The 25,449-nt window shown below is 36.5% G+C and overlaps 1 protein-coding gene across 1 annotated transcript in view; it reads right to left on the minus strand.

Moving 5' to 3' along the window:
- WDR64 (WD repeat domain 64) overlaps positions 1–25,449 on the minus strand; it is a 77,832-nt gene that overhangs the window by 43,628 nt on the left and 8,755 nt on the right. The window contains 8 exon segments of the mRNA XM_087774476.1: positions 465–604; positions 7,485–7,564; positions 10,292–10,426; positions 10,939–11,153; positions 12,794–12,901; positions 19,855–19,884; positions 23,466–23,569; positions 24,082–24,184. Of these exon segments, the coding sequence (XP_087630602.1) occupies positions 465–604; positions 7,485–7,564; positions 10,292–10,426; positions 10,939–11,153; positions 12,794–12,901; positions 19,855–19,884; positions 23,466–23,569; positions 24,082–24,184 (915 nt within the window).

Genomic DNA, 25,449 nt, shown 5'->3' on the forward strand with positions numbered 1-25,449 from the left:
CACTCTTCAGAAAGAGGTCAATAGTTGAATATGACGTATAGAGTCACCAGTGTAAGAAAAACTCCACCTATGGATTTAGTAGGCTGACAGGCAGAGAGAAGGGTAAATGAAGCTGTAGGAAGTTTTTGCAGGTGATCACTGCTGAATGAAGCATTCAGATACAGGTTATAATTCTGGCAGTTGCCAAAGTAATACAGAAATTACCAGAATGTTAATATCTACTATTGTAAGTATTCTTTTGTCACGTTCAGAAAGAAAATATGTCAAATAGTTCCATTCTAGTCTTACTTCTCAATATAAAATAATTTTGAAATTTTAAGCTAAAACTCGACCTTTTTATTAAAATAAATGAAGTGATAAGCAATGAGATTAGGACTAGATACTATCAGAAGTACTTGCTCAAAACCAGATTCCTGCTTGCATTTATAGCATTGTTTTCTGTGAAATTAAGAAAAGTGTTTTACCTTTGCAGAGGAAAGGCTGATGACATGTTGATCTTTTTCATTTGTCACAATTTCCACAACACTATGTTGGTGTCCTGATAGCTTCCCTGTAGGCCTACTATCAATAGCAGGATGCCACAAACGAAGCAGTTTGTCATGACCTGAAAGAAAAAAAAGATATATATATATAGTCAGAAAGACTGAATAGTCACTGGTATTACAAATAAGCTTCGTAATGGAGAGCTTAGTGTTGATAAGTCTCTGCTTTCACCATGTAGGCAACTCCCACAAAAGGATGCAAATTTTTCATTCTAAGGGCTGGATTCCAGCTTATCTCCAAACTTATATTAAAACCATGACTGATTTGCCTTTCAGAGCCTTTTTATTTTGCTAGAGGAATGTCAGGGACACTGGATGTGACTACATGCGCTAGTCCTATAGGAGCAAAATACTTTATTAGAAATAGAACTGGGACTCAGATTTTTTTCCTTCAAAGATCTAATTTAAAAAAATGTCAAAACAATATTTGTGTCCACTTAGCCAGGAAATGAAGGGTTGACCACCTCTATGGAAAAGGGTGGGCGTGCAGAACAGGAAGGGGAGCAGACATGAAAGTTGAGGGCAGATAGGAAACAATAACTGCTGATAAGTGATTTTGTGTCTTGAAGTAAATGAGAATTAGGTCTTTCATATTTATTTGTATGTTCAAACATTAAATTTACTTACAGTTTAGGGAACAGTCCTTGACTGCATTATAGATTAATCTTTTGCTACTATTTTCATAATAGTTTCCATAAATATTTAAAAACACAAAGATGTTAAAAATGTATTAGTAAACTCCTGGGTTTACATACTGATGTAAACACAACTGTACCTAGTGCTCTGAAATATTTCATATTTTTCACATGAGTTTCAAGAGAACATGAGTCCAGTTTAAATTTGACATTAATTAATTCATATTTTAACTTTCAGTTCCTGGCAAATATTGCAATTATATGAATTGTGTGCAATTAGCTAAACACTCTGTTTTGACACACAATAAATGAAACAGCCACATTTCATCTAAACTTCAGTTTGAGTTTTAGTTTTCTCTTGGCTTAAAGTGAAGTGCAGAAAGCCAAAGAACCATGGACTAGGAAGTACATGCCCCAAAAGAACATTCATGAAACCTCAAGACTGTGAAGGTCAGCTCAGTTTTGTTAACAAAGAGAAGAGTTAAAGGTCAGCTCTTGCAGTCTGCTCTCCAGGGATCTTCCTTAAGCTTGTTCAACCTACTGTCATTGGTCAGTCCCTCCCTCTCTCTCTACAGAGATTTATTCCTTTCGTTCTTAATAGAGATGTATTCCTTTCCTTCTTAATACAGCAATGCGTGATTCATTTAGGAGCACCCCATGTCCCTTTTCCTCCATTAAACATTATTGTCCTCTCAGTTAAATTGATTGTGCTGTTTATGTAGCCCCTCTAAATGAGAGAGGCTCATTGGAGAAATGATCTACTCTTAAAACAGCTACAACAGAAAGTAATTTTGGTTTATGCCAGATCATTTGACAAGTGTGACTGAGAATGCAACCGTGCAAACTGCTGTACTGGCACAATGGAGGGATAACTTCTCCATAGGAAAGGGGAGCCCTGGATAAGTAGCTGACCAGCAGTAACTTCAATGGGAACCAGTTTCTTTTCAGGAGCACTTTCAGGCAAAACTATTCTAGACTGGCTGGCTATGCTGTAAGCATGGCAGGAAGTAGCTTAACAAGGCTATAATTTCACAAGGGGTCTGTGAAGCCCTTTTGGATGGGGAAACTGCAGAACATGCTGGGCCCCTGCTTCCTTCCCCACGTGTTGTGCTAGGCTGTCGTAGACATGTCCCTTAAGTTAGCACAACCCTTGTGACCAGGCCAGTATACATTACTGAGAAAAAAGACCATGGGAGTAAAACTCAGCTTGCAGACCTTCCATGAGGTCAACAGGAGGTCATGAAATATGGTAGGCAGGAGCCTCCTGTGAGACTGGTGAGATCAGTTGTAATCAGAGGGAATAGACACTGCTTCAACAACATACCCTTTAGCAGCTGCAAATGAAAACTGTCATGTCTTAAAATGACAGTGAACTAGGCAGAAGCTGTTGATAGTATCTGACCAGCTCAGGTACCTACTTGCTGCTCTTTTGAGGAACAGTATCTTTCTCAGACTTCCTAATTGCTGTTCTTTTATATTCCTGAGGTGGTGGCAGATGAATGGAGGGGAGGATAGTGCTCTTTAATTGTGGCACAGAGACTTTCTTTTAAGAATAGAATCACTAATACATGTTCTTTAGTTAAGATATTAACAGGAAGAACAAGTGTAATTAGGAAAGAAAACCTTTCCCTACATTAAAAATGCTATTTGCTTCTTATGTGAAATAGTGGATTCGTTTTTGTTCCTTTTACTGATGTTGAGATAATGGTGGATTTGGTTATAGTAGACATGCTCTCTCCCCTCCTTCTGGACTGATGCCAGACTGGCCCTAACATTCTCTGCTTCACTGGAACATTTGCTGGAGCATTTATTCTCTCTGTGCTCCAAATATGCCTCCAGGATTCAGAATCCTGACACAGTAGGCGTGGGTACTAAGCATATACAAGAAAAGCTTGAAGAAGATGAATTATCTGTCTACATATCAGACACAGATTTTTTAAGATTCTGTGAAATCAATGATTTGAATCATAATGGGCTCAGTTTGGTGTTCTCCATTCCAAGATAAATAATTATGAAAGCATGTGTTTAGGGTTTTTTAAAAAGTCAGATTCTATGACCACAGCTCTATTCTAGCTAGATGTTATAGATTCCAATGCATTCTTTGAACATGTGATCCTTTGTCAAATTGTCTCCCTTGCTCACGCGGTTTTGCAATTTGTGTGGTATTACAAGTCTTCTGAGATGCCTGCATTTCAGTGGTGTTGAAACCCCCTTGAGAACAATAGCATTTTTGAATGGAAAAAATGCTAGGCTTAGCTTGACATCCTCTGATAAACTAGAAAAGAAAAATATAACTCCTGGTTTCTGTCTATGCTGCTCCTTGCACACAGAAGGACCCTTTATTCTTTAAAACAACTCATCATTCCTTCAAGCCTGCCTTTTAAATAATCTTGGGTTATAAAGTCTGCAAACCCTCTTCAGAACAGTTAGACATCTGGTAAACTAACACAAATTCCTATGTTTATCATATTGACCAACGTCTCTCTTTTTTTGTGCTGCTGTGTCTGTCTTCATATGTTCTTCTTAAATTTAGACTGCACCAGAGAAAAGAGTCTGCTTATGCTTGTGAGGGCTAGTATTAATGGAGTCCTGGGATGTGATTTCTATAACTAGGATTCCTGGGAATTCCTGAAAATGTCAATACCAATGTATAGTGCCAGTAAAAAAAAAATTAAAAAAAAATTAGATGTTACCAGTTACTTTACCTGTGCCAGGAATACCCAAAGGATACTGGGCAAGAACAGGGTACTTCTTTTTATCAGTCTTAAGCTGCTACTGCAAGATTTGAAAATCGAGAATAGCTTTTCTTCTACTTTATTGCTCACAGGAGAGCAATAGCTGGATTTGAAGATATAATAGGGTTAGAAGTTGATGTATCATGTAATTTAAAACTGATCATCTCCAGCTTTTATATGCATACATAATTTGATTTTAACCGTAGCTGTTCCCTGAGGTGATGTTTAAGATAGATTTGGAATTCAAATGGATACAGAATAAGAGGAAAATCATATCACTCTACCATTCAACATAGTATTAATGCAAAATGCTACACAGAAAAGTTATTCTAAATTACTATGGGCTCCATATTTTAGGCCACTATCAGGCTTTTATCATTTTATTGGTTGAAGAAGTCTAGCTTTTAGCATGAAAAGTGAACTCCGTAGTAGGTTTGCTTGTGTCTTTCTTATTCATTATTATAAATGTCAAATATCTGGAAGACAAACTTAGGTTGTGTCAAAGTACTGGCAAACTCATAAGCCTATTCAAATACAACAAATAAATTATGGAAGAGGAAGGGCGTTAAAACATGACTTTTTTAATAGTCGCTTCCTAGTGTAATAATACATTGTGGTATTTTGCATACCATTTGTGCTATAAACACGTGGCTAAATAACAATAGATTGGGGCTTAGTAAAGCAGTTAGCAGATTTATCCCAACTGGATACTTTAGAAGCTAGTCTGCAATCAAAGGTTGGGTTTTCTTTTTCTTTTAATTGCTGAATGTGACATATAAACATAGTTTTTACAAATGTTTGCACATGTCACCAAGAATACTATATATTATGATTCCTGAATTATTTAACTGCTCCGGTCTTTGATTTTTAGGGTATATTACAGGTAAAATTGCAGGCTTGCTAATCAACAAGACTAGCCTGTGTTCATTTGAAACAGTTTAATTCTCTCATTAACTGAATCATCAACATATGTTTCTCAGCCAGACAAGAGAGAGGGATGGCTTTTAAGATACAGAGGCAAACATAGTGTGCTGTAGTGTGCCTGATTGCTGTGCCATTGTGAGCAGTGTATTTTATTAATAGAGCACTGAATCCTAAAGCTCAACTTTTGAAGACTTTAGTAGATGGATCTCTCAAGTGCTGAAGGATTATTCTTAAGTCTGGGTGCACCTTCATAGTAGCCGCTGGCTGATCTAAACTTCACAGTGAAACTGAAAGAGGTGATCCTACCCTGTCATTGTCTTTGGCCATGCATTCCCACTCTCTTCTGTGACTCTTAGTAAACCATCTCAGGAATAATTTCCTTTTGTATAGAAGGGAAGCAGCAGGGCTAAGCACTGGGAATGAGGGTGAGAGGCAGGAGGATGCCTTTTAATATCAAGATAAAGGCCAGTGGGTGAACAAGCAAGACAGGATTCCAAATCAAGGGTATGTAAATGTTATGATCCAGGAATAGACTGGAAGATTGTTCGAAGTAAGCACAATTTTTATGCTTTTTCAAAATCATCATTACAGAGTCCTTGAACACAATATTATTAAACTTTTGTCATGTTGCCCATGCTTTCTGTACCTTTGTGCAGTGAAAGTCAAGACAAATTAAAATGCAGTGTTGAGAAAGAGCATCTTCTAAAATATTCTGATTAGGTAGCAGTTTAGATGGAATAGGAGGTCCCGCATTCCAAGTCTAGCCTCCAGCCATCACAGGTAAATATGCAATCTATCCTTTTCAAAAATATCAAGCTCCATTTTAAATTGAGGAGGATATTTCTTTCTGCAACTGTCATTATTCAGAAGACTCTTCCAGAACATCACTGCTGTAATTTTTGCTCTAATATTTGTTCTCCTGATATTTGTGTAGATAGCAATGGTATTCCTTCTTAGTTGTCATTTTGCTAGGATGTAGAAAATACACTTTTTAGTCTCCATGTGATAGGTTTAGGCTCTATGTGATAGGTCTTACCCACCCTTTTTCCATATTCAACTAATCTTTCTCAAACATGGCTCATATCAACCATACAGTGGATTCCAGGTCAACATGAGGTTTTACCAGTGTCAAATTCAGAGAATTTGCTGCTTTGTTACCTGCAGAACAGGTATTTCAACTAACACAGGTACCTAGGGCAAGTATTGCTGCATGATGGCCCTATTCCTGTACTCTGCCATAGGTGTTTATTGCTGGCCACTGTCAGTGAGGGGATAGTGGGCTAGGCAGACTTTTGGTCTGGCCTACCATAGCTATTTTTATTTTCTTAGTAAGGTTATCCAGATCTTTCTCTTCTCCTATTTCTATAAAAAGGATTTTCAGTGTGTAGCAGAAACTTTTATTAGTTCCTGTGTAATTGACCTTCTGTCCTATTCAGACACTTCACCCTGTTTTTATTACTACAGTAAAATCCTCCAGTTCTACCTGTAGGAAATACTAATGACATTCTGTTTTATAGGGCCTCCCTACTTTATGTAATCAGTAAATTTCTCCAGACTACTTTTTGTGACAAAGTAATCAATGTAAATAAGATCTTCTCCAAGGCTGAACTTCAGAATTTTCACTAATAACTTTCCTATAGCCCTATTGCTTTCTCTTTAAATCTCGTGTCTAGAAAATCAATAGAACTGTCTGATATTTATTTTGATATCTGTCACAGTTTTCCCTTTCGTAAACTGCTACAATTCAACTTGAATTGCATTATTTCCCATGTCTAGGTCTTTTATTTTTTTTTCCCAATTTATTTAACTGTCTTGCATATTATCAAGGCAGGACCGGAGAGCCTTGGGCATTTTTTTTTCTTGATAAACGTAGACATAAGAATTGTTATGTGATACAGTGCTCAAAACAATTTTTAACAACGTTTAAAGCAAGACTTTTGTACTAAAGACTTGGAGATAGGCAGCATTGATGTCACTCCAGGGCACCACCCTGTCAGACAGAATATACAAACAAGACTGCTGCCATACTCCAGCCACTTTTCTGCAGCACGAAATATAACCACTGCAATAGAAAGGCTCATAAAATTATTGGATAACAGGGAAGAAATGGATGTAAGAGTGCTATTTCTGCAGTCTGCTTTGGGAGAAAGAGCGAACAGTAAAGCTTTGGGGAAACGTGATCAGAGAGAAGAGCAACAGAAAGTATTAAGAAGGGCCAATGTGATTGCTTAAGACAGGAGAGGATGGCCAAAGAATAATAGGAAAGGATGGCCAAAGAGTAATAGGGAAGGATGGGAGCCCTGCTGATTCTGCAAGGAGTAATGTGTATAACCTGGCCAAGACAGTAGCCACCGTGACTTGTAAAGGTGCCTTAGGGTAATTCAACATTCTGTTTCTCCTGTTGCATTATATAAATAACATGATACTTGAATCAAACCGAGACTGAGCCTTTGATAGATTCCTGACAGGAACTGTATCCTTTCAGAGTGGGCTCCCAGGAATTAAAAGCAAGACCTCTGTTTCCTATCATTTAAGACAGAAGCCGTTATTTAAATTCTTAAGATACTAAATCAGCTTTATTTGATCTTATTTAACTGGGAAAAAAATTCACAACAGAACAATCTCTTGGAAAAAATCCTAGTACTTACCCCCAGTGGCAATGACTTTTGCTTTTCCACAGTATGTGAAGGCATTGACCCCTCTAGGGACAGAAAATTCCTTTACAGGTCTGTAATCATTAATAAAACAGTTAATCAGGTAAGAAACATTAGGAAAATACAGACTACAGTCATTCCACTTTTCTGTAGTATATAGAACAGCTGCTTGCATAATGTATACAATCTCTTGTTAAAAGCAAATTGATTTATAACGGTGACTCAGATACTAGCATCAATAAAATGGGGACAGGGTACACTTTCCATTAAAGTAATAAATCTCTGATTTGAACACCTGAATCCTTTATCAGTCATACTCTAAACAGATTCCTAAAATGGTAGCTATTGCCAAAGTAAGCCTTCACACATGTCTGTGTGCTTAAAGCAGTTCATCACTGAGGAAAAGTATCAAACTGACTGCCTTTGCCTGTTTTGGACATGGAGGTCTATTGTGGCTTCTATTTTGCATAAAGTGCAGTTACTTTTCTGCTGCTTACATATAATATATTGTATAAAGTATAGTATCTGTTTTATCTATTTTGTGTTGTATAATAACATGAAGAGACTGCAAATTTCTGAAACTCAACTGAATTATTCTGTTGCATTCACTGTAAAAGCAAAGGAATTCAAAAAACCAACACAGACTGAGATTGACTTAGTGTCCCTTCTAAACCCATCCTTTGAGCAATTTCTGCTTGTCTCTCCATCTTTCATACATTGCTGCTAATAAGTAAATATTTTCTTGATTTTTGGAGTCAGCGATAGTGTGGCTAACACCCGTCTCTCCTGGGAGACAATAAATGTCGATGTAATTAAGCTATACAGAATTAAATGAGTACACGTTTAATTTTTTTCTTTAATATCCAGACAAGCAGGTAGTTCATTTATTCTGGGCTAGAGAGTAACCACGGATATTGAAAACCATAACTGGGGATGACAGTAAATTTGACAAAAGACTGTGAAAACTTTGAGGATTAATGAAAGAGCTTGCTCTTTCTAGGCAGGTGTAAATAAAAGGCTGTTCACTCCCTATTACTTAGAGGGAGCAAAGCTTTTTTTCCAGGGCTCTAACAGAGGAGTCTTAATTCTCTTGATGGTATAAAATTGCAAGTAATTGATTTAAATGTGTGATTGTCAGTTTCCTCAGGATTTCTCATCTTTTTCCTTTATTTCTTAAATTTAATACTTGTATATAACTGTCTATTGGCTCTTTAATGAATGGTCTTGATACTCTTCTAACATGAGTGTGAATAAGAGGTTTCAGCAGTGTGAAATCCTTCCCAAGTCATGGCCTTGCAACAGAAGCACCTGGTAATGCCATCCACACCTCCCTTTTTTTAGGTACTTTACAAGAAAAGATTATAACTGCTCATCAGCCATTATCCACAAAGAAACTTAACAGTCACATAGGAGACAAGATACATTGCATCCCTCTTCAAGCACAAAAACAATTGCTTGCTGCAAAGTTAATTGGGGAAATTTATTTTGCTAGCACTAGTAAATCATATATTTCAACCATAATTACTTATGGAATGGGCATTTCAAAGTGATTTGATCCATAGCTATTTTTAGGGCTATTAATTTCATTTTAACAGCTGTGTAAATTTTTAGTTGTCTAAATATAATTTCATTTAGCTGCTGCATGAATCTGCTTAGAGAAATGTATTTATTGGAACTGGAGACACAATTATAGTCAGTGTTAAATGAAAAAGACCTACCAAGATATTTGCAGTTAATGTTCTGTATAACAAATGGTGTATGGTGGTAGCATGTACTCTTCTGACTATATTTTTGGCTCTAAAGTCCTATTTTTCCTTTCTACTCAAATTAATTCTATTTTTCCAAAACTCCCAGCAAAATCAAATAGGATTTCTCAGCTTTTCTCATGACACAGTATGTGACCTTGGACAAGCTATAATTATTTCATATGTCACTTTTCCCATCCACAACAGACATGTAATACTCATAAAACCTAAAGTTATTGGATTGATTCAATAATTGCTATCTGAATATTTATGGCCTGTGTTACACAAGAGAGAATACAGATTATCATAATTGTTGCTACTAGCCTTAAAAATTATTAATCTCTGGATGTACCTCACAGAGGAATTGTGAAGCTGATCTAATGTTTACAATGCTTTGAGATATGTGAATGCAAAGTTCCATCTATATGTTATTTATAGTTCCTTTTTACATCAAATTGTGTTTGTATTATTTATTTTTTAGTTGGGCTATAAACTCTTCTAAAATCACAGGCTAGTAAGGCTTGGAATCAGCTATAGCGCTGATGGGCCTTACGAAGGATATGGCACAAATAAGAGGCCACAACCCCTTTCTTGCTGCATAGTAAATCCATTTCACAGCCCTCAGAATAAATTGCTTTCTTGGTTTAAGCTTGTGTAACTGAAACTTGTGAAACTAAAACTGCAAATGAAACTTAGTTGAATATATTTTTGGGTGGATATAAATTTTAAATTAATGGATACATGATATACATGTAACAAAGCAATGAATTTTCTAACTAAAATTTGCTTGCTGAGGAGAATTTGGAGCAGACAACACTGCCAAAGTAACTTATTTTTAAGGGTTGTGAGTAATGAACATATATGGACAGTCCTCTCCTACATCCAAAGCTAACAAACAAAAATGCTCAAGTATTTAAGTAGTTGTATTTTTGTTTGTATTAACAACGCTTACAGAAAAGAGCTTCAGTACAACAGGATGGCATCTTGCAAGGCACTGATCTCATGCAGAGTTATAAAGTAAAAGGTCTATTTTTTCAGAAGATGTCATATACTTACAAGTTGTCCTCTAGTCGCTTTGTGTCATCCAAAACAAATGAATGAATGCTGTCTGAGGAGCAGGATCCAAAACAATTTAGGTCAGAAATATACTTAACTTTCACAACCCAGTCATCATGTAGCTTGCGTTTAACACAAGGGATATAAATTGAGATGGCATTAGGATATACTAGCATCTACTGTAATATGCCCATAGGTGGATAGGGATTTTGTCAGTGAGATTATATACAAAAAATGCTAGCATTTAATATCCAGGGCAGATACAGAACCACTCTTCCAGCTCAAAAGCAAACAGAGCTAAAGGTAGGGTTGTATCATGCACTTCTCTAGTAGCAATTATGCTTCCATCTAATTGGGCACAATAAAGCTGTGTCTCTGTCAAACTGGATAACGGCAGTTGTGAATTCTTCCCTGGAATTTTACTCTGCAGCCTCTCTGATGTAAGATCTCTTGTAAGATCTCCTACTGAAAATGATGACATTTCCTTCACACAATAACAAGCAAATCATACTTACTGCAGTTTGAAAATTTTTGTTTGTTAGGTGGGGTTAATTTATACACAAAAGCTAATCCTCCATTTAGGCCAGAGAAAACCCAAATTAAAAAAAAATTGCATGACTGATAATATTTTATCATAAGCAACTTACATGTTAAAAGTTTTGGAGTCCAAGGCCTGAAGTTGTGATTCTTTTTTGGCTTTACATTGTTTTAATCCAAAGTGATCACTGGTCACAGTAAGCAGGTGAACATAACCCTTATCATCTCCCATTAGGATATTATCCTTAGCCAGGTGATCTGACTTCGTTACCGTGCAAACACAGAGCAGACCGTTTTCCATTGGTTTGATGATAAAGCAATTATTCTGTGAAATATGGTAGGTGGTTTATTAGATATTGCACATGAGCCCTTAAGTTGACTGAACATATGCTTATCTACTTACATAAGTATTCAATTCTTGACTTTGTTTTTTCAAACTTCCCCTGTGACAGCTATTTCCTAGTATTAGAAACTCATGGAAGATCATCAACAAGTGAAGTGAAATGCAAATGTTAAGGATTTCAGTGAGGCTTTATTTCACAGGTAGCCTTTTCCACTTCAGTGAGGAAACATTAATTATATACTCTAGGGAGGCTCTCACCATGCTAAGTGGGATGGTGTATTTGCTAAGACTGTATATGGTTTCCTGTTCAAAAATAAGATGCTGGTTACAAGAAAATGGGAAATAGCCAAATTAAAGAATTATTCAAACCACAAAATGCCACAGTAACACACAGAGCGAAATTATATCAGAGTCCTAATTATTAATACTGCCTGGGAGTACCAAATGTACTTATTTGGGCAGGTGATTGAATTTTCAGGAATTGAGATAGTGGGAATGACTACAGCTGCAAGCCATTGTGGTATTTTGCTAGACTGAGAAGTCCTGGGAATGGGATTTTGGGTCATCTGCATTATACAGTTTATTGGTTCTACTGCCTGACTCCATCTGTTATTTGATTAAAGCATCCTTGCCAACCTAAACTGGGAACTGTTCACATGCCATAGGAATTAACTGCTTCAATGTTGTTTGTGTAGCACAGGAACATTAAAGAGACATAACACGGATATAGAACTGTCTATATATTATTCCTGTGGTCTCGAAAAAGAACTGCTCCTATTCAGCCATAGGACACTTTCAGCTCTCACTGATGTAATGACTGGAGGAAACCTGGAGAATAATGACTGGAGAATACATTTTTGAGCCTTCCTTCCCAGGAGTCCAATCGGATTGACAGAAAGTCTTCCATTGACCTGTCTGAGCTTGGGGAGAGGCCTTTTAATATTGAGAACAATAAAAAAAAATCCTAAGGCTTGATCTTATCATAAAATATTTACTTTGCTTCCTCTAATCTTCTCAACCAACTCAGAATTGCCGAGAAAAGCCCCAGAAACAGGAGGAAAAATCTAAGGTATGGGTCAGAAATCCTTGCAAAAAATGTAATTTGCAATAAGACATTCAAGAAAACTTTAACTGTTTGGACATGCACTGTTAACATCAAGATGCTTTTGCTCTTGGAAAGTCCTGAACAAAATGTAGGGTATGAAGAAATATTTTCTTTAAACCAGGAAGTTACCTCAAAGGAGTTTATGTTAAATTCCTTGGGAAACCTGTCCCTTGATTCTTAATAGATTCCGAGATATACATATGCACATGCGCACATATTAGCTATACATGTGTACACATATGCACACATATACATAGAAAATAAATTTTTGGGGGGGTTGTTTGCAAAATAGTACAAAATTTTCCTCTTGCAAGTTTTGAAGACAGTCTAATAATCCCATTTGGTGTGGAAAGAGTATTCCTTCTTTAGTATAAATTCCACTGTTTCACTGAGTTCATACAAAGACAAAGTTAATGCCTTCATCCTGTTAGACAAAAGGAATGTGAATGTACACTGCAAACAAAGACTGATCTTTTTCAGGCTTCCTCTGTAACATTTGCCTGATCCCACATACTACCTGACTCCCTTTTGATTTATAGTCCCAGATGATGGCTGTCCTTTCAGTTACAGCCACGACACATTTCAGGTGAGGTAGGAAATCACATCCAGTGATCCAAGAAGTATCCTGATGAAAATAAAAAGGGTAGCTGAAGAAGGATTTTCTCTGTAAATTTATAACCTTCTTTGTTATTTAAGTACATATTTTAAACCATCTCCACATAAATTCCATATACTGTGCAGTAGTGGCTGCTAGATCCAGCCCCAGCTAACACGACTGAGAGTTCTAACTCAAGGAATAGCTCATATGTGAAGTTACAGAGGTGCCAGGCTCAACCTCTGTTGTCAGTGACTCACCTCAGATGCACAGATGTTGCACATGAGAGGACACAATACATCTATACTGTTAGCTGAACTGTGATGACACTCTGAAAAAGTCACTTTGAGCAGAGGAAATTTAAGCTACAACATCCATGGTAAAGCAGATATTAAAATTTTTTTTGGATATGGGTTAGTTCAAAACAAAAGTTAAAAGGCAGTAAAAATTTCAGCTATAATAGCACAAAGCTTACTGAGATGAACGTTTATGAAAATAAGTAACTTGTATTAAATAATTTTAATTCTCCCAGCAGGTAGATCAAAAATTTACAAAGATTTACAGTACCTCTGCCCATATTAAGCCATCTTTCAGGTATACCTGCAATTATACAGGTCAATGTAAAATAATTTCTCTTGTAAAGTGTAAGATTAGGGACTCAAATTCAGTACAATACTGGCCAGAATTTGGGTCTTTTGTTTTTGTTTTGTTTTGTTTTTTTTTTTTGAAACATTAATAGCTGTTTGATTTTTTTTCCCAAAAATGTTTTTGACCTTCCTAAATGAGAGTGGGATTCAAATGCAATATGCTACAGTTCATTTGCCTTTCAGTAAGTTTTAAAAATCTTATTTCAGCAATCTTATTTCACCGTTTATTATATAGGCTTTTATATTTATTTCACTTCTGTATTAAGCTCATGTATTGAAATACAGGGTGTTTTTTGTTATGTCTGCAATGGCACAATCATCTATTATTTTAAAATAATTTAGAAGCTCTATAAAATAACACTGACTGAATCATATTACTTTCTTTTCTAGATTAAAGTGGCAAAGAAACAGTTGACACAGACTTAAACAACGCTTTTTTGGCAGTTCTTCAAGTAAGTTATACCTATCTGTAACCTGCTAAAACCAGTTCCAGTGGAAGTACTTGATAAACAGCTAAAACAGGGACCTATGTTGCTAAAGATACAGTTTACATACACAAAGTGAGTTAAGAAGCAAAAAGCGCAAGACTAAACCCATGATGAACTCAGGGCAGCTGCTGATGCTTCTACTTTTATTTCCATTATTGCACACAATATTGATTTTGCTATTAGTATAAAGGGTCCAAAATCCTGACAGAGTGATGTCAACACTCTGTTGAAGGAGAAAGATCCTTTCCTTCCTAATGGCCTGTGGGCAAGTGGTAATACATTTACAAGCATTTCTTGTGTTGCTTTCTACAGTAAACACATGGAAAATGTCAGTCCTGCAGGGACCTTATGGATTGCTTGGTAATTCTTACAGAAGATTTTATTATCTGTGGCTTTTTGGAGTCCTTACGATAGTGTCAGATAACAATGACTAGCTGGTATGAAAAAGCTGGCTTTACATTTGTAATTAAGCTACTATTTTGTAGTGCTGGTGTGTGATGATGCAGTCAAAGTAACAGAGCTGCATCTTGCAAAGGTTTTGCAGGCTATTACATGTAGTGAGATGGTATAGAGACAAAAGGAAGATCAAAAGCAAGCAGTAAGGAGAATCTTTGCACTTGACTGCTGAGAGAGGGGGTCTAAGGGATAGACGTCCCTTTGCTTTCTTTTTTGTATTGCAGTTGAATTTTAGGCAATAAAACAAGCCCTGATGAAAGGACTTAAAACATTGATACCAAAAACTTTATTTCATATACTTGCCTAGAAATACAACCAAGCATCTCTGATATTACTTTGAAACAATTGAACAAAACAAATCACGTTACAGGACAGTGATCTGAGAAGGCATGACTAATCCTTATTTACAGATCAAATGCCCCTCTGCCATGAAAAGTTCTATCCCCCATATATGCTATCCTGGTAACTGAATCTTTCCAGGTCAGTCAGTATATGCCTTCAGAGGGGACTTATCCCAGTTGAACACCAAGTATTTCTCACCTAGTTGGGAGAAACAACTCAGTTAATCTGTGAGGATAATCTTGGAAGATGGAAGAAAGTCAGTTGTCTGATAACAGTTAAGGAAGAATGAGTGGGAAAGGCCAGAGATTAGGGAATTCATCAAGGGAAAGGTCTGCTTGCAGTTAAGTAAACATTTAAAAACCAGTCAAGTAAAATTGATCTTGATCTATCTTTTACAGTGAAGCATCCTAGCCATTGTATTGTGGCATCCACTGGCTTAGAGACATGATTATCATTAAGATACTGTTTCACTAAAAAGGAGAGAAAAACTGACAGAAATTACAACCTAAGATGCATTAAAACCACTTATGGCTTGAAGAGTAAATAAGAACACATGTTCATATGAAGATTTTTTTTACAAGATCTATACAACAGCTACATACATCAACTTATGTCTAATACACATACAAATAAAAACACATGGTGTACACATTCAAATTTTCCTTACAGTGTCTGAACTGCAATGAACTTTAGTGAAAGGAGAAAGACACAGGTAGAGAAGCAATGAACACTCCAACAGGAGGAAAATTTTGGCCAAAGACTTCAACCAAGACAGAATTTCGCTTGTAAGATTCTCCTCTCAATAGAAGATAAATATTTCTAATTATTGACTGGCAGTCTAAAAAAAAAATCAGGTTTCAACACATGCCGTGCAATTTGTATATGCCAGCAGAAAGCAAGAATTAGCAAAACGTACTCCAGATGTATCCTCTTCTTTCCTTTTGCATTATTTATGGGCACAGTCATATTTGATAATATAACAGCAAAAGTAGAAAAAAATGTGTTTATTGCACCAGTTTATTAGAAGTTGCCAGTCAGGGAAAGATCCAGCATAGAGAAATTGAGGTATCCTGGAACAGGCAGCAATAGAAGTGTTTTCATGTGTATAGCTGAGAGAGTCTCATCTTAAGAAAAATTTAACTAGATTTGTCTCTAACAATTCCAGTGAAATTACTTAAATTGCACCAAAGATCAGTGGATATAAAGGCCTGGAGAGACCACAATAATAACTGACTTTGGCTTCCTGCATAGCATGGTCCAGAGAACGTCCACTGAGAAGTTTAGAGCCTAACAGAGACAGAGTGATTGTTCCAAGTTAGCTAGCACTGCCTTCCATGCCAGTTCTTGTTCAAGACCTCAGCCTGTGGAATAAACAGGCTGTGTAAACAGAAGAGCTTGGTGCTCTGTCATTAAGATCCAAAATGAAAGTCCTTGACCAAAATAGGCTCCTATAGTGTGGCTTGAGACTACTCAGAAACTAATGGTATGAAAGTCCTGAAGAAAGCAATGCACAAATTAATAGATTAATTTGATACACTGAGAAGTGGCTGATAGAATAGTCTGCCAGAGACTATAAGCAAAATGTTCCAGCTTTAGAGCAAAGGCTATAAGAATTTCCCTTCTTAGCACTGCAGTACTTGACAGACAAACTAGGCAGCTGCACCAGACCAACCTTTTAATTATTTCCTTGTTCCATCCTGTCACTCAAGGGCTCTGTCTTCACTCCTTCATTTCCAATACAGCTGTTTCAGCTGTTTCTGTTTCAGCTTGTCTGGCTCATCCACTGGGTTTGTTTACGCTTTTCCATGCCATATTTAAAAGTCATTTCATTTCCATTCTTCAAGAGAAGTGACTTGTTCACTACCAGTATTCCCATCATCGTTCAATGATGTTTCTATGCTAACTACTATTTTTGGAACCTGTCAGATGGACAATTCTTAATCCATTTAACATGCACTCTAGTTTTTTTTTTCAGTGGCCGTATTTTAAAACAGAAAGTTGTATGGTACTAAGTTGAATACTGTACAGAGTTTTAAGTGTATTATATTTATGCCTCTATTCTTTTCACTCAGTCACGTAATCTCATCAAGAAATGAAATCAGGTTTTCTTGAACCGACCTGTTCTCCATAACATCCCTGGAACAAAATAGTAAATGATCTGTGCTCATAGTTCATATTCCATTTATATCATCATGATGCTGGGAAAGTTCTGATGGTTGCAATCCACTGGATTTTATTTCTAGAACTACTGTGTTTCACAGCCTTTCTGGCTCAATATCCTCAGGGCCAAAACCTCTGTTGCTCTGATTGAGTAAGTCCCTGTTTTGACACACCTTAAGAATGAGAACACTGAATGGTAGAGGGTAGAGGAACCTAAGGATTGTTCTGCAATTTGTTAGCCACCCTCTACATGCATCATTGTTTATCAGGAGTGGATAGTAGGTTTCGAGTCTAATAACTTATCTCTGAACTTCATTTGCACAAAGATGCCTACAAATATATAGCTTGATCGATTAGCTCGTGCCAGTACTGATGATGATATTAAAACAGATGAAAATAGCATAATAATTGCAGTGAGAAAAGAATGGACTGTTATTTCTGCTGATCTGAAAAAGAAAAATGTAAGCCCTGCAAGGCAAAGGCAGCTTTCTCTCTTTAGCTATTCAGAAATTAATCATGAGGTATTATTCATAGTTGTACATTAAAACCATTTGGTGCTGAGGTCTTCAACTAGTATAGTTCACTGTATCTTTAATAAATAAGTGGTGGGTAATGATTTACACTCACATAGATATTGGCCTTTGATTTTTAATAAGTGTTTAGATAACAGCTATTAAAATGCAAAGCTTCAGTTTTAATAAGCATACTTTAAAATAAAAAACCTCAACCCAATCTGAGAGATATATCTCTCAAAAATTCCCAAGTTAATAAATTTAATAACATCATACATTTCAACTGCCTGGAAAGTGGAATTTATTCTCTCAAAACAATCCAGAATTTTATTTCATTGTGATTTGGGATAAGGATATAGAATTTCCATTTTAAGAACAAAATAGCTTAAAATCTTATGTTCGGCAAACATGAGAATCTTTTAAAAAGTATCAAAACGTTCAACCTCGAGCCCAGTAATAGCCATTTAAATTCCATTTTCAGTGTAGTAGTTAGAGGAAGGGTGAGAAGAAGGTAAATTGGCTAAGGACAGGATTGTTCAGTGCAAACACTTAAATAAGAATGTTAAATAAGATCGCCTATTCCCTAAGACAAGGCAGAGCAGGAAGCAGAAGAGGGTTGTTTTTAACTAGACCACCTGAAAATTTCACAATTCTGATACCAAAAAAGTGAATATAAGAACAACAACAACAAAGTAACATGACATCACCAAATACCATTAAATCTTTCGGACACAGAGCCAGGAGGATTTCATAAGGTTGTGGGCATGGGTATCTCTCTTCTCTTCACTAACTGCCAGCTCCCCAGTCAATAGATGTCCCTAGGAAGCCAAAGATTTTCCCCTGAAAGACTTTACACCCTATGGTAGAGACTGCCATGTTGAGCAGTAATGATCCCAACTGATCCAGTGATCCCCAGCAGCAATGATCCTCCCTCCCAAGGGGGAGGAATCCAAACTATTTCTAACCCACTTCTTCCTTTTTCTAGGGAAGGCTGAAAAAGTGGAAACATCTCAGCTGGGAAAGGATGGGAGAGTGGCACATGACAACAGAGACAGCAGATCAGGCTAGGGCACACAGATCTGGTGCAGAGCTGAACAGAAGTGGGTGCTCACAGATACTAAACAGTGTTATCTGTTGATACTAAAACTACAGGTTTTGGTATTGTATGTTTGGAATCACAATCCTAACAATTATGGTATCACGCCATAATACTGAGAGAGACTTTTGTGTTAAACATATCCTCCTTTCACATTTTTTATGGCAGAAATGACCTTCAACAGTGCCTAATTCTGCCATGGCTGCCAAGTATTGTCCTACTGCCATAGCAAAAAGACCTCCACATCCACTGAGGAATCATTCTAAGATTAGTGCTTAGTGCTCAGAGAGGAAGAAGACCCTGCAGCCACATCAGCCCACTGCAGCATCAGGCTGGCACTCCAGCTTCTTCCCCTTGGCATCTCCGAGGACAAGAACCAAACATTGTTCTCATCCTACCTTGGCATATTTGGACTGGGGAAGTTGTTCCTACAATCAAACCAGGAACAAACTACTAAAATTCACTCCTGTAACACAGCTCTAGGAGAAGTTCTAAGCAGATTCTAGTCAAAGTTTCCAAAAGTCAATAGGTCCCAAGAACGTTTCTCACAGTTTACCTCTCTGCATTGATTCCACAGGTCAGATTAGTCCTTGCGACAAATTAAATGCAACCCAGGCCCAGAGCTCTTTTCTGAGTTGGAGTAGTAGGGCCTGTGGTCTGGAATATTTCTATTGCATTTTAGAACATCCACAATATGTGACAGGTAATCAACAAAATGCACTGCCCCCTGGCACGAGATACCTACATGGACTTTTAGGGCAAGGAGTCATGTAACTTTGTTAAGACTGATGACAGTTCTCTTGTCTGCAGGTCATGTGAAGGAAGCTCATTACTTAAAGTCTGCAGTGATACTCCCAGGGTAAAAATGAGCTTTTAAAGTATACACCATGTAGCCAACCAATCTACCTAGCAAGATGTAGAACTGGTTTTCACTAATGAACTTATAATTTTTCCTATTAAAATTTTACAGTGACAACTTAAGTGTTGGAACTTAGAAGAAAAAATTCTGGAAAGGTAATGGGTAAGGGACATTTTGGTAGAAGAAGCAGCATTTATCTGAGGTTTCTTTTTATCAGAGGAAAGAAATCAAGTTACTCAATTGTTTCTATAACTGAAAGAAATAAATTGAATCTGTTTGACCTATGGCACTCTATGCCAAAATATGCACAAGTCTCAAGGTTGGAAGTAACATTAGAATAATGCTCAGTTTCTAATTATTTCACTTTAGTACCTGCTGATTTTTAATTCAAATGATTTAACAGAAGGGGGAAAATTAACTTACTTCAACACTGGTGGTTGCCAGAACCCTCATCTGAAAAAAGAAAAATATGTTGTCATAATAACAATTTAGCAATTAAATTAAAAGTCTGAATACAGTCAGTTCTCCTGTATCACAGGCAGAATAGAACAATAAGCCAACAGAAAGAGTTCGTGGTTAAGATCTTCTGAGAAAGATCTTTAACCTACCTACTGTCGGTTCCCCTATATGTAGTGAGGAACTTAAACCCCCTCTTTCTCTCACAGTTGTTTCATGGTTTGTTTGTTCGTTTATTTTTTTTAAATTGAGATGTTGGAGTGAGCAAAATAAGTAAAATAATGCCCATTTTTTACAGTGGAACACAGATGAGCTGTTTTTCTCATGGAATTGTGCTTCTTATGGTCCTTCACAGCTAGAACAGCTTCAGCTCCTGTAGGAGGTAGGATGTGGCAAACAGAAACCCAGGCTAATGCTGGCCCAGATGACATGTCAACTAGTGCCAGCAAAATACCAGGTAGAGGTAGCATGTTAGGCTGCAAATAGGAATACCCATATTGGTACAGCATCTTTCAGCAAAGTTAACTATTGGTGGACAGCGTAGCATGTGAGTCAAAAACTACAGTGTTTAAAGTCACAGAGTGGTAGGCACACCTGTCACCATCATCCAGTAGAGACAGAGTCACCTTCTTTGTCCTTTAACAAAACCACTATTCAGTTTTCAAAAGCAGTTTCAACCTTTTCCCTTCTGAAACACGCACAGCTGCTTTTTCACCTCCTCCTGTCACTGCGCGTCTTCAGTAATAACTCAGTGGTGCCTCATTCTCATCCCAGCAATTCCACATTTCATAAACCAAGAAGCCAGGATCAATGTCTCTCTTCCCATAGAAGTGTGATGCCCAGTGTCATCATGGACAGTCTTTGAGCAGAGTTTAAAACTATTGTTAAACAAGAGTTTAATATCCACACACTGTTATCAGATTTGGCTTTATCTACAGTAACATTGACTAGAACATACACAGAGAATTTTCCTTAAGGCTGCCTACTCCTACTGGTCTTCTGTGCTGATCAAGGCAGCATCCATGTCTGAGATCCTGAGAAGGGTAACTATCTGTCTCATGTTCTAGAGTAAGCAAGAAATGGCTAATAATGCAGAGCTGCATACAGGTGTTGAAGCATATTAGGTCCACATTTGTTGCAGAAAGCAATGCTTAGCCCTGAAATAGAGAACCTGATGGTCTACAAATGAATATTTCTTTGCCTTCACTTCAATTTCCGATAGCTGCAGATATGTAAGAGAACATGGGATTTCTTATCACAGCAACCAGGGTTAACAAAAGTCTCCAAGCCCTCTTTTAGACAGTAATTAGATTCACTAGCAATTTACATAGTGGATGATGGAAGCCTGTCACTGGTGAAATAGGAGATGATTTTGAAAGCTATCCTGATGTATATAGACTAAATTTAGCATTCTTAATGCCATTTAACATGACTGACATTACTTATTTGCTGATAAAAAATCAGATTAATTCTTATTTAACTGAAGTTTAATAGATCGACAAGCTGTGTGATGGTTTGCTACCTCTTTATTGTTCCTATTCTTATTTGTAAATTAGGGGGTTTTTTTGAAGTTTTTAACTATTCTCAGTCTACTCAGTATCAAGTAAAAACTCATCTAGATTGTCAACTGACTCCAAGGATATAACACAACCATTAAGGAAATTGTCAAGTTATATTTGCTTTCCAAAGAGCAAAGAGAATAATACTAAGCTGATATTGTGGAAAGCTTGGTTGCACTGGACATCAGTTTACACCAGGGTGAATGTATAGGATATGGCCCTGTCTCTTCCCCCGCATGTATGTTTCTTACTAGTCAAATGCCCCAGAAGTGGCACAGTTAAATTCTGTAGCATATTAGATACGCTAATTATATCAGACAAAATATTATTCATTCATGTACATGGAACACATTGAGTTCTGTGGGATATACGTGCATCCAAGAACACCATATGTTTAATAACCTGCACTTTAAAAATGCAACAATTATACAGAAATAAGCCTCTCTGTCTATTTGTCAATGCACTGCTCATGAACTCATATTTTGGCCCCTCCACCCAGAGCACAAGTCCCACCAAGCAGCATCTTCAGGGCAAGCATCTTTATATTCCCTTACCAATATGTCGCAAAGACAAGCTAGATAAAGCAACTCACTAGCTGAGATTTTAAGACAGGTCTCTTTAAATCCTTGGTCTTTGAGAGAAGAAGAATGATGCAAAAGGTGCCAACTCTATATTCACTTTTGTGATGTGAGGTGACATTCTAGCAACAGGACTCAAATGACTGCAATGCTAAAGAACTAGAGTTTTCCTTGTATCAAGATGTATCAGAACAATTCTAATGAAGTTAAAATTCATTTGCTCAGATCAACTGAGATCAGAGATCATATCATTAGTAAACGACTGCTGTCGTAATGCCTTAGTCATTTTCAGAATGTACAGTTTTATAAGTGAGATTTCAGGTCCCTAATTCACTGTGTTAAGCAGCTGGGTGTAAAATCATTTATGCTGCACTCACTGATGTCAGAGTGACATCAGTCCAGTCTATGAGGAGGCAGCAATTCAACTTGAAAACAGCATGGGGAGGTGGGGAGTGGGGAAGAGAGCTATTTTTAACATTATACTTTGTGAAATTATTTTTTGTAGGTACGTAAGAGGGATAATGCTCTGGAGGACAGAGAACTAGGCTTTCAAATAAATTATTTCAGTATTTACCAAAGCTGCAGTATTGCTTTGTTGTTTAATCATCCACAGGAGTCCGTTCTTGCTTTACATGCTCCTGTCATAAGCATTATGCACTAATTAGCTGAACCCCCTAGAAAGCATTAGTGCTGCTTTAAAGCTTTACTGCATTGTCTGAAACATTTTTTTAATAAACTGGTTGTATTAAAACTGTACAAATGTAAAGTGCTGATGAGCATAGATGTGTGATGTACCTCATAGCATCTAGAAGTGCATACCTCTAAATAGTAATATAATCATCTAGGAGACTCATTTACAAATTCTACTTTAACAGCATCTTGAGCCTGAAGTTCTACTTCAAATGGTACAGATCTCCTTATGCTTTGTTGATGAGGGGAGTAACTGTGAAGCAGTGTCATGCAGACTATCAGAAAATTTGACTTTCAAGCTTCTAGATGTTGCTGTATTGAATAACTCTTCTTTGCAAACAACTGATAAATGTTTCTGTCCATTCTAGATATTCTCAATAGCTGTAGAAAGTAGTTCTCCGGTTTCTACTGTATATGCAAAAGTTAATTCCAATAGCATATTTTGTATTAAGGGAAGCTTTTTCTAAAAAGAAACACAGATTATTTTCTACTAAACTAACTTCTGTTAAGAATGTGTTTTATTAGCCATCTCTACTTTCTATCAACTTCTGTGGACTATTCAGTAGGTTTATAATTGAAAATAACAATGTATATTTCCTACTGTACTTAAAAACATAGAAAAAGTTAACTTTAATAAAAAAGATATCTAGCTTTTTTTATGGGTAAGTTTGCATGCTAGATCACAGTTCACTTGGTTCCCATATATACTGCCTAATGGAATAATAAAAAAGTTTGTTTGAGTCAGAATTACCTGGTTGTTAAAAATAGTTAGCACTCCTTTCTGAGAGGATGTTACTGTGAAATCCAGATGGGGCACTTTCATTATACCCTTTATCACATCTTGTCTCTTGACAACTGTCAATGACAAAATATTACTCTTTATCTTACAGACACAGAAAATCTAAACAAATAGAACCATAATTTCAAGACTATTTTTTGTCTTCCTGAAATGCATATTTGTACCAACTCCAAGGCAGTAATGCATTATATCATAGATTATCCTATACTTGATTTAAAAAATCATGTTGCATTTTTAAATATCATTAATGCATTATAGACGTGCTAGTTCTTTGTACATTATTTAAAAAATACAGAAAAGCAAAGAATAACTGCATAAATAAATAGCCTGAGTCAGACAAATTCATAATTTCAAAATAATTTAGGAAAATGGAAAACTGGGCAAGACAGCAGTGGAGTGTTCAGACACAAAGACTTTAGTAAAAAAACATGTATTCTGGAACACATAAGAAGAAGAAGCATGAATAATAAGCAAAAACAGACATGAGATCTTATTACTGTACTTTCAATAAAGTGTGCAACACACAGCATTAAAAAAATAGTTTTGGATACAAGATTAAGTATGTCACCTGCATGAGTAATCTGCTTTTTTTCAGATACTAGGAAAACCATGTTTTCTTCTTTCATCTGGGAAGACATGGCATCACTTTCTCCTATGAAATAGCCAAAAATCTAAACAAAACAAAATAGAACAAAACGAGCAATTTATAACAAACCTACTTCTGGAATATATGTTTATATAGAGAGAGTCAAATATTTATCTGACATTTTTATCATTTAATATTATTTTAATAAGTTTCCTAGTGTTATTTGCCTTAACGATTAGCTGTCAGTATGACTTTATATTGCTGAGATCTGCTACTAAGGCATAGTCTTTCTTCAGTGTTTGGAAAGAAGCCAACATACACAGGGCTTCTAGGAATAAAAACCATCTAATTGATAAAGCTGTTAATACAGCTTTGCCTTGTAACGATTGTTTGCAAAGTCATCTTCAATTTCCTTCAATTTCCAGTTTTACCTACTTGTGCTTCCTCAAGCTAGACCTCAGCTAGAAGAAAAAACAGTAAAAGGCAGACAAAACAGATTTCTCTATATTTATAAACTGAGAGATTCAAAGTAGCATAATGTTTAGCCTACACAGAAGAAGAGCTTTTCCATAAAGATATGTTGATTCCCATTTGCCTGAAAAAAATGGAATATAAAGTCAATTTTTAAAATTCTTTTTCAGCCATCTCCCTAAGGCTGGCAATGTTCCATTTGTACTGATCATGATGGAGATCCCCAGACAGGATATTCAGGTAAGTAGCTCATTTCTCTTCCAGGTTGTGACAATACTTCAGCTGAAATGTTCTCTAAACCTCAAGCTCCATACCCAAGAGTAGATTAGTCACTTCCTCAGGAAATTAGTTCAGCACCACTCAGCTGTACAGATATTTTTTAATCTCCTTTCTCATATTATGAACATTATATATACTCACTTTCTTCCATGAGTTCTAAAAGCAATGCCCCTTTAGATGCAAGACAAGACTTTGCACTTTTTTCTAGTTCAACATTTTTCATGGTATATAACAGAACTCATGTTTTTCTTCTTTGAGAGATTCAGATGTACATCTTACAAAAAAAATATTCTTACACAACATTACTCTCCATCTTTCACTTCACAGCTCCCTCCATACCATGCATGCAATTATTATCTATCATACAACATCAGTCAATACATCGCCTGTCTATTACAGCCCCTTACATTCCTCTTAGTATTAAATAGAAAGATTCTGAAACAATCGGTGTGGCTAGAACATTATAATGGAGTGTTTCCCCCCAAAATTAAAGATGTACTCTTTCCACTATCATCAGTTAATATTCTTGCAGCAGGTTTCCACCTATAATATGTATAAAGACAGTGTTACAGAATCACAGAATCACAAAGTCATGAGGTT

The sequence above is a fragment of the Nipponia nippon genome, unplaced genomic scaffold (genome assembly GCF_047370975.1).
Source record: "Nipponia nippon isolate SJK-2023a ecotype South Korea unplaced genomic scaffold, ASM4737097v1 scaffold_4, whole genome shotgun sequence".
NCBI lineage: Eukaryota > Metazoa > Chordata > Aves > Pelecaniformes > Threskiornithidae > Nipponia > Nipponia nippon.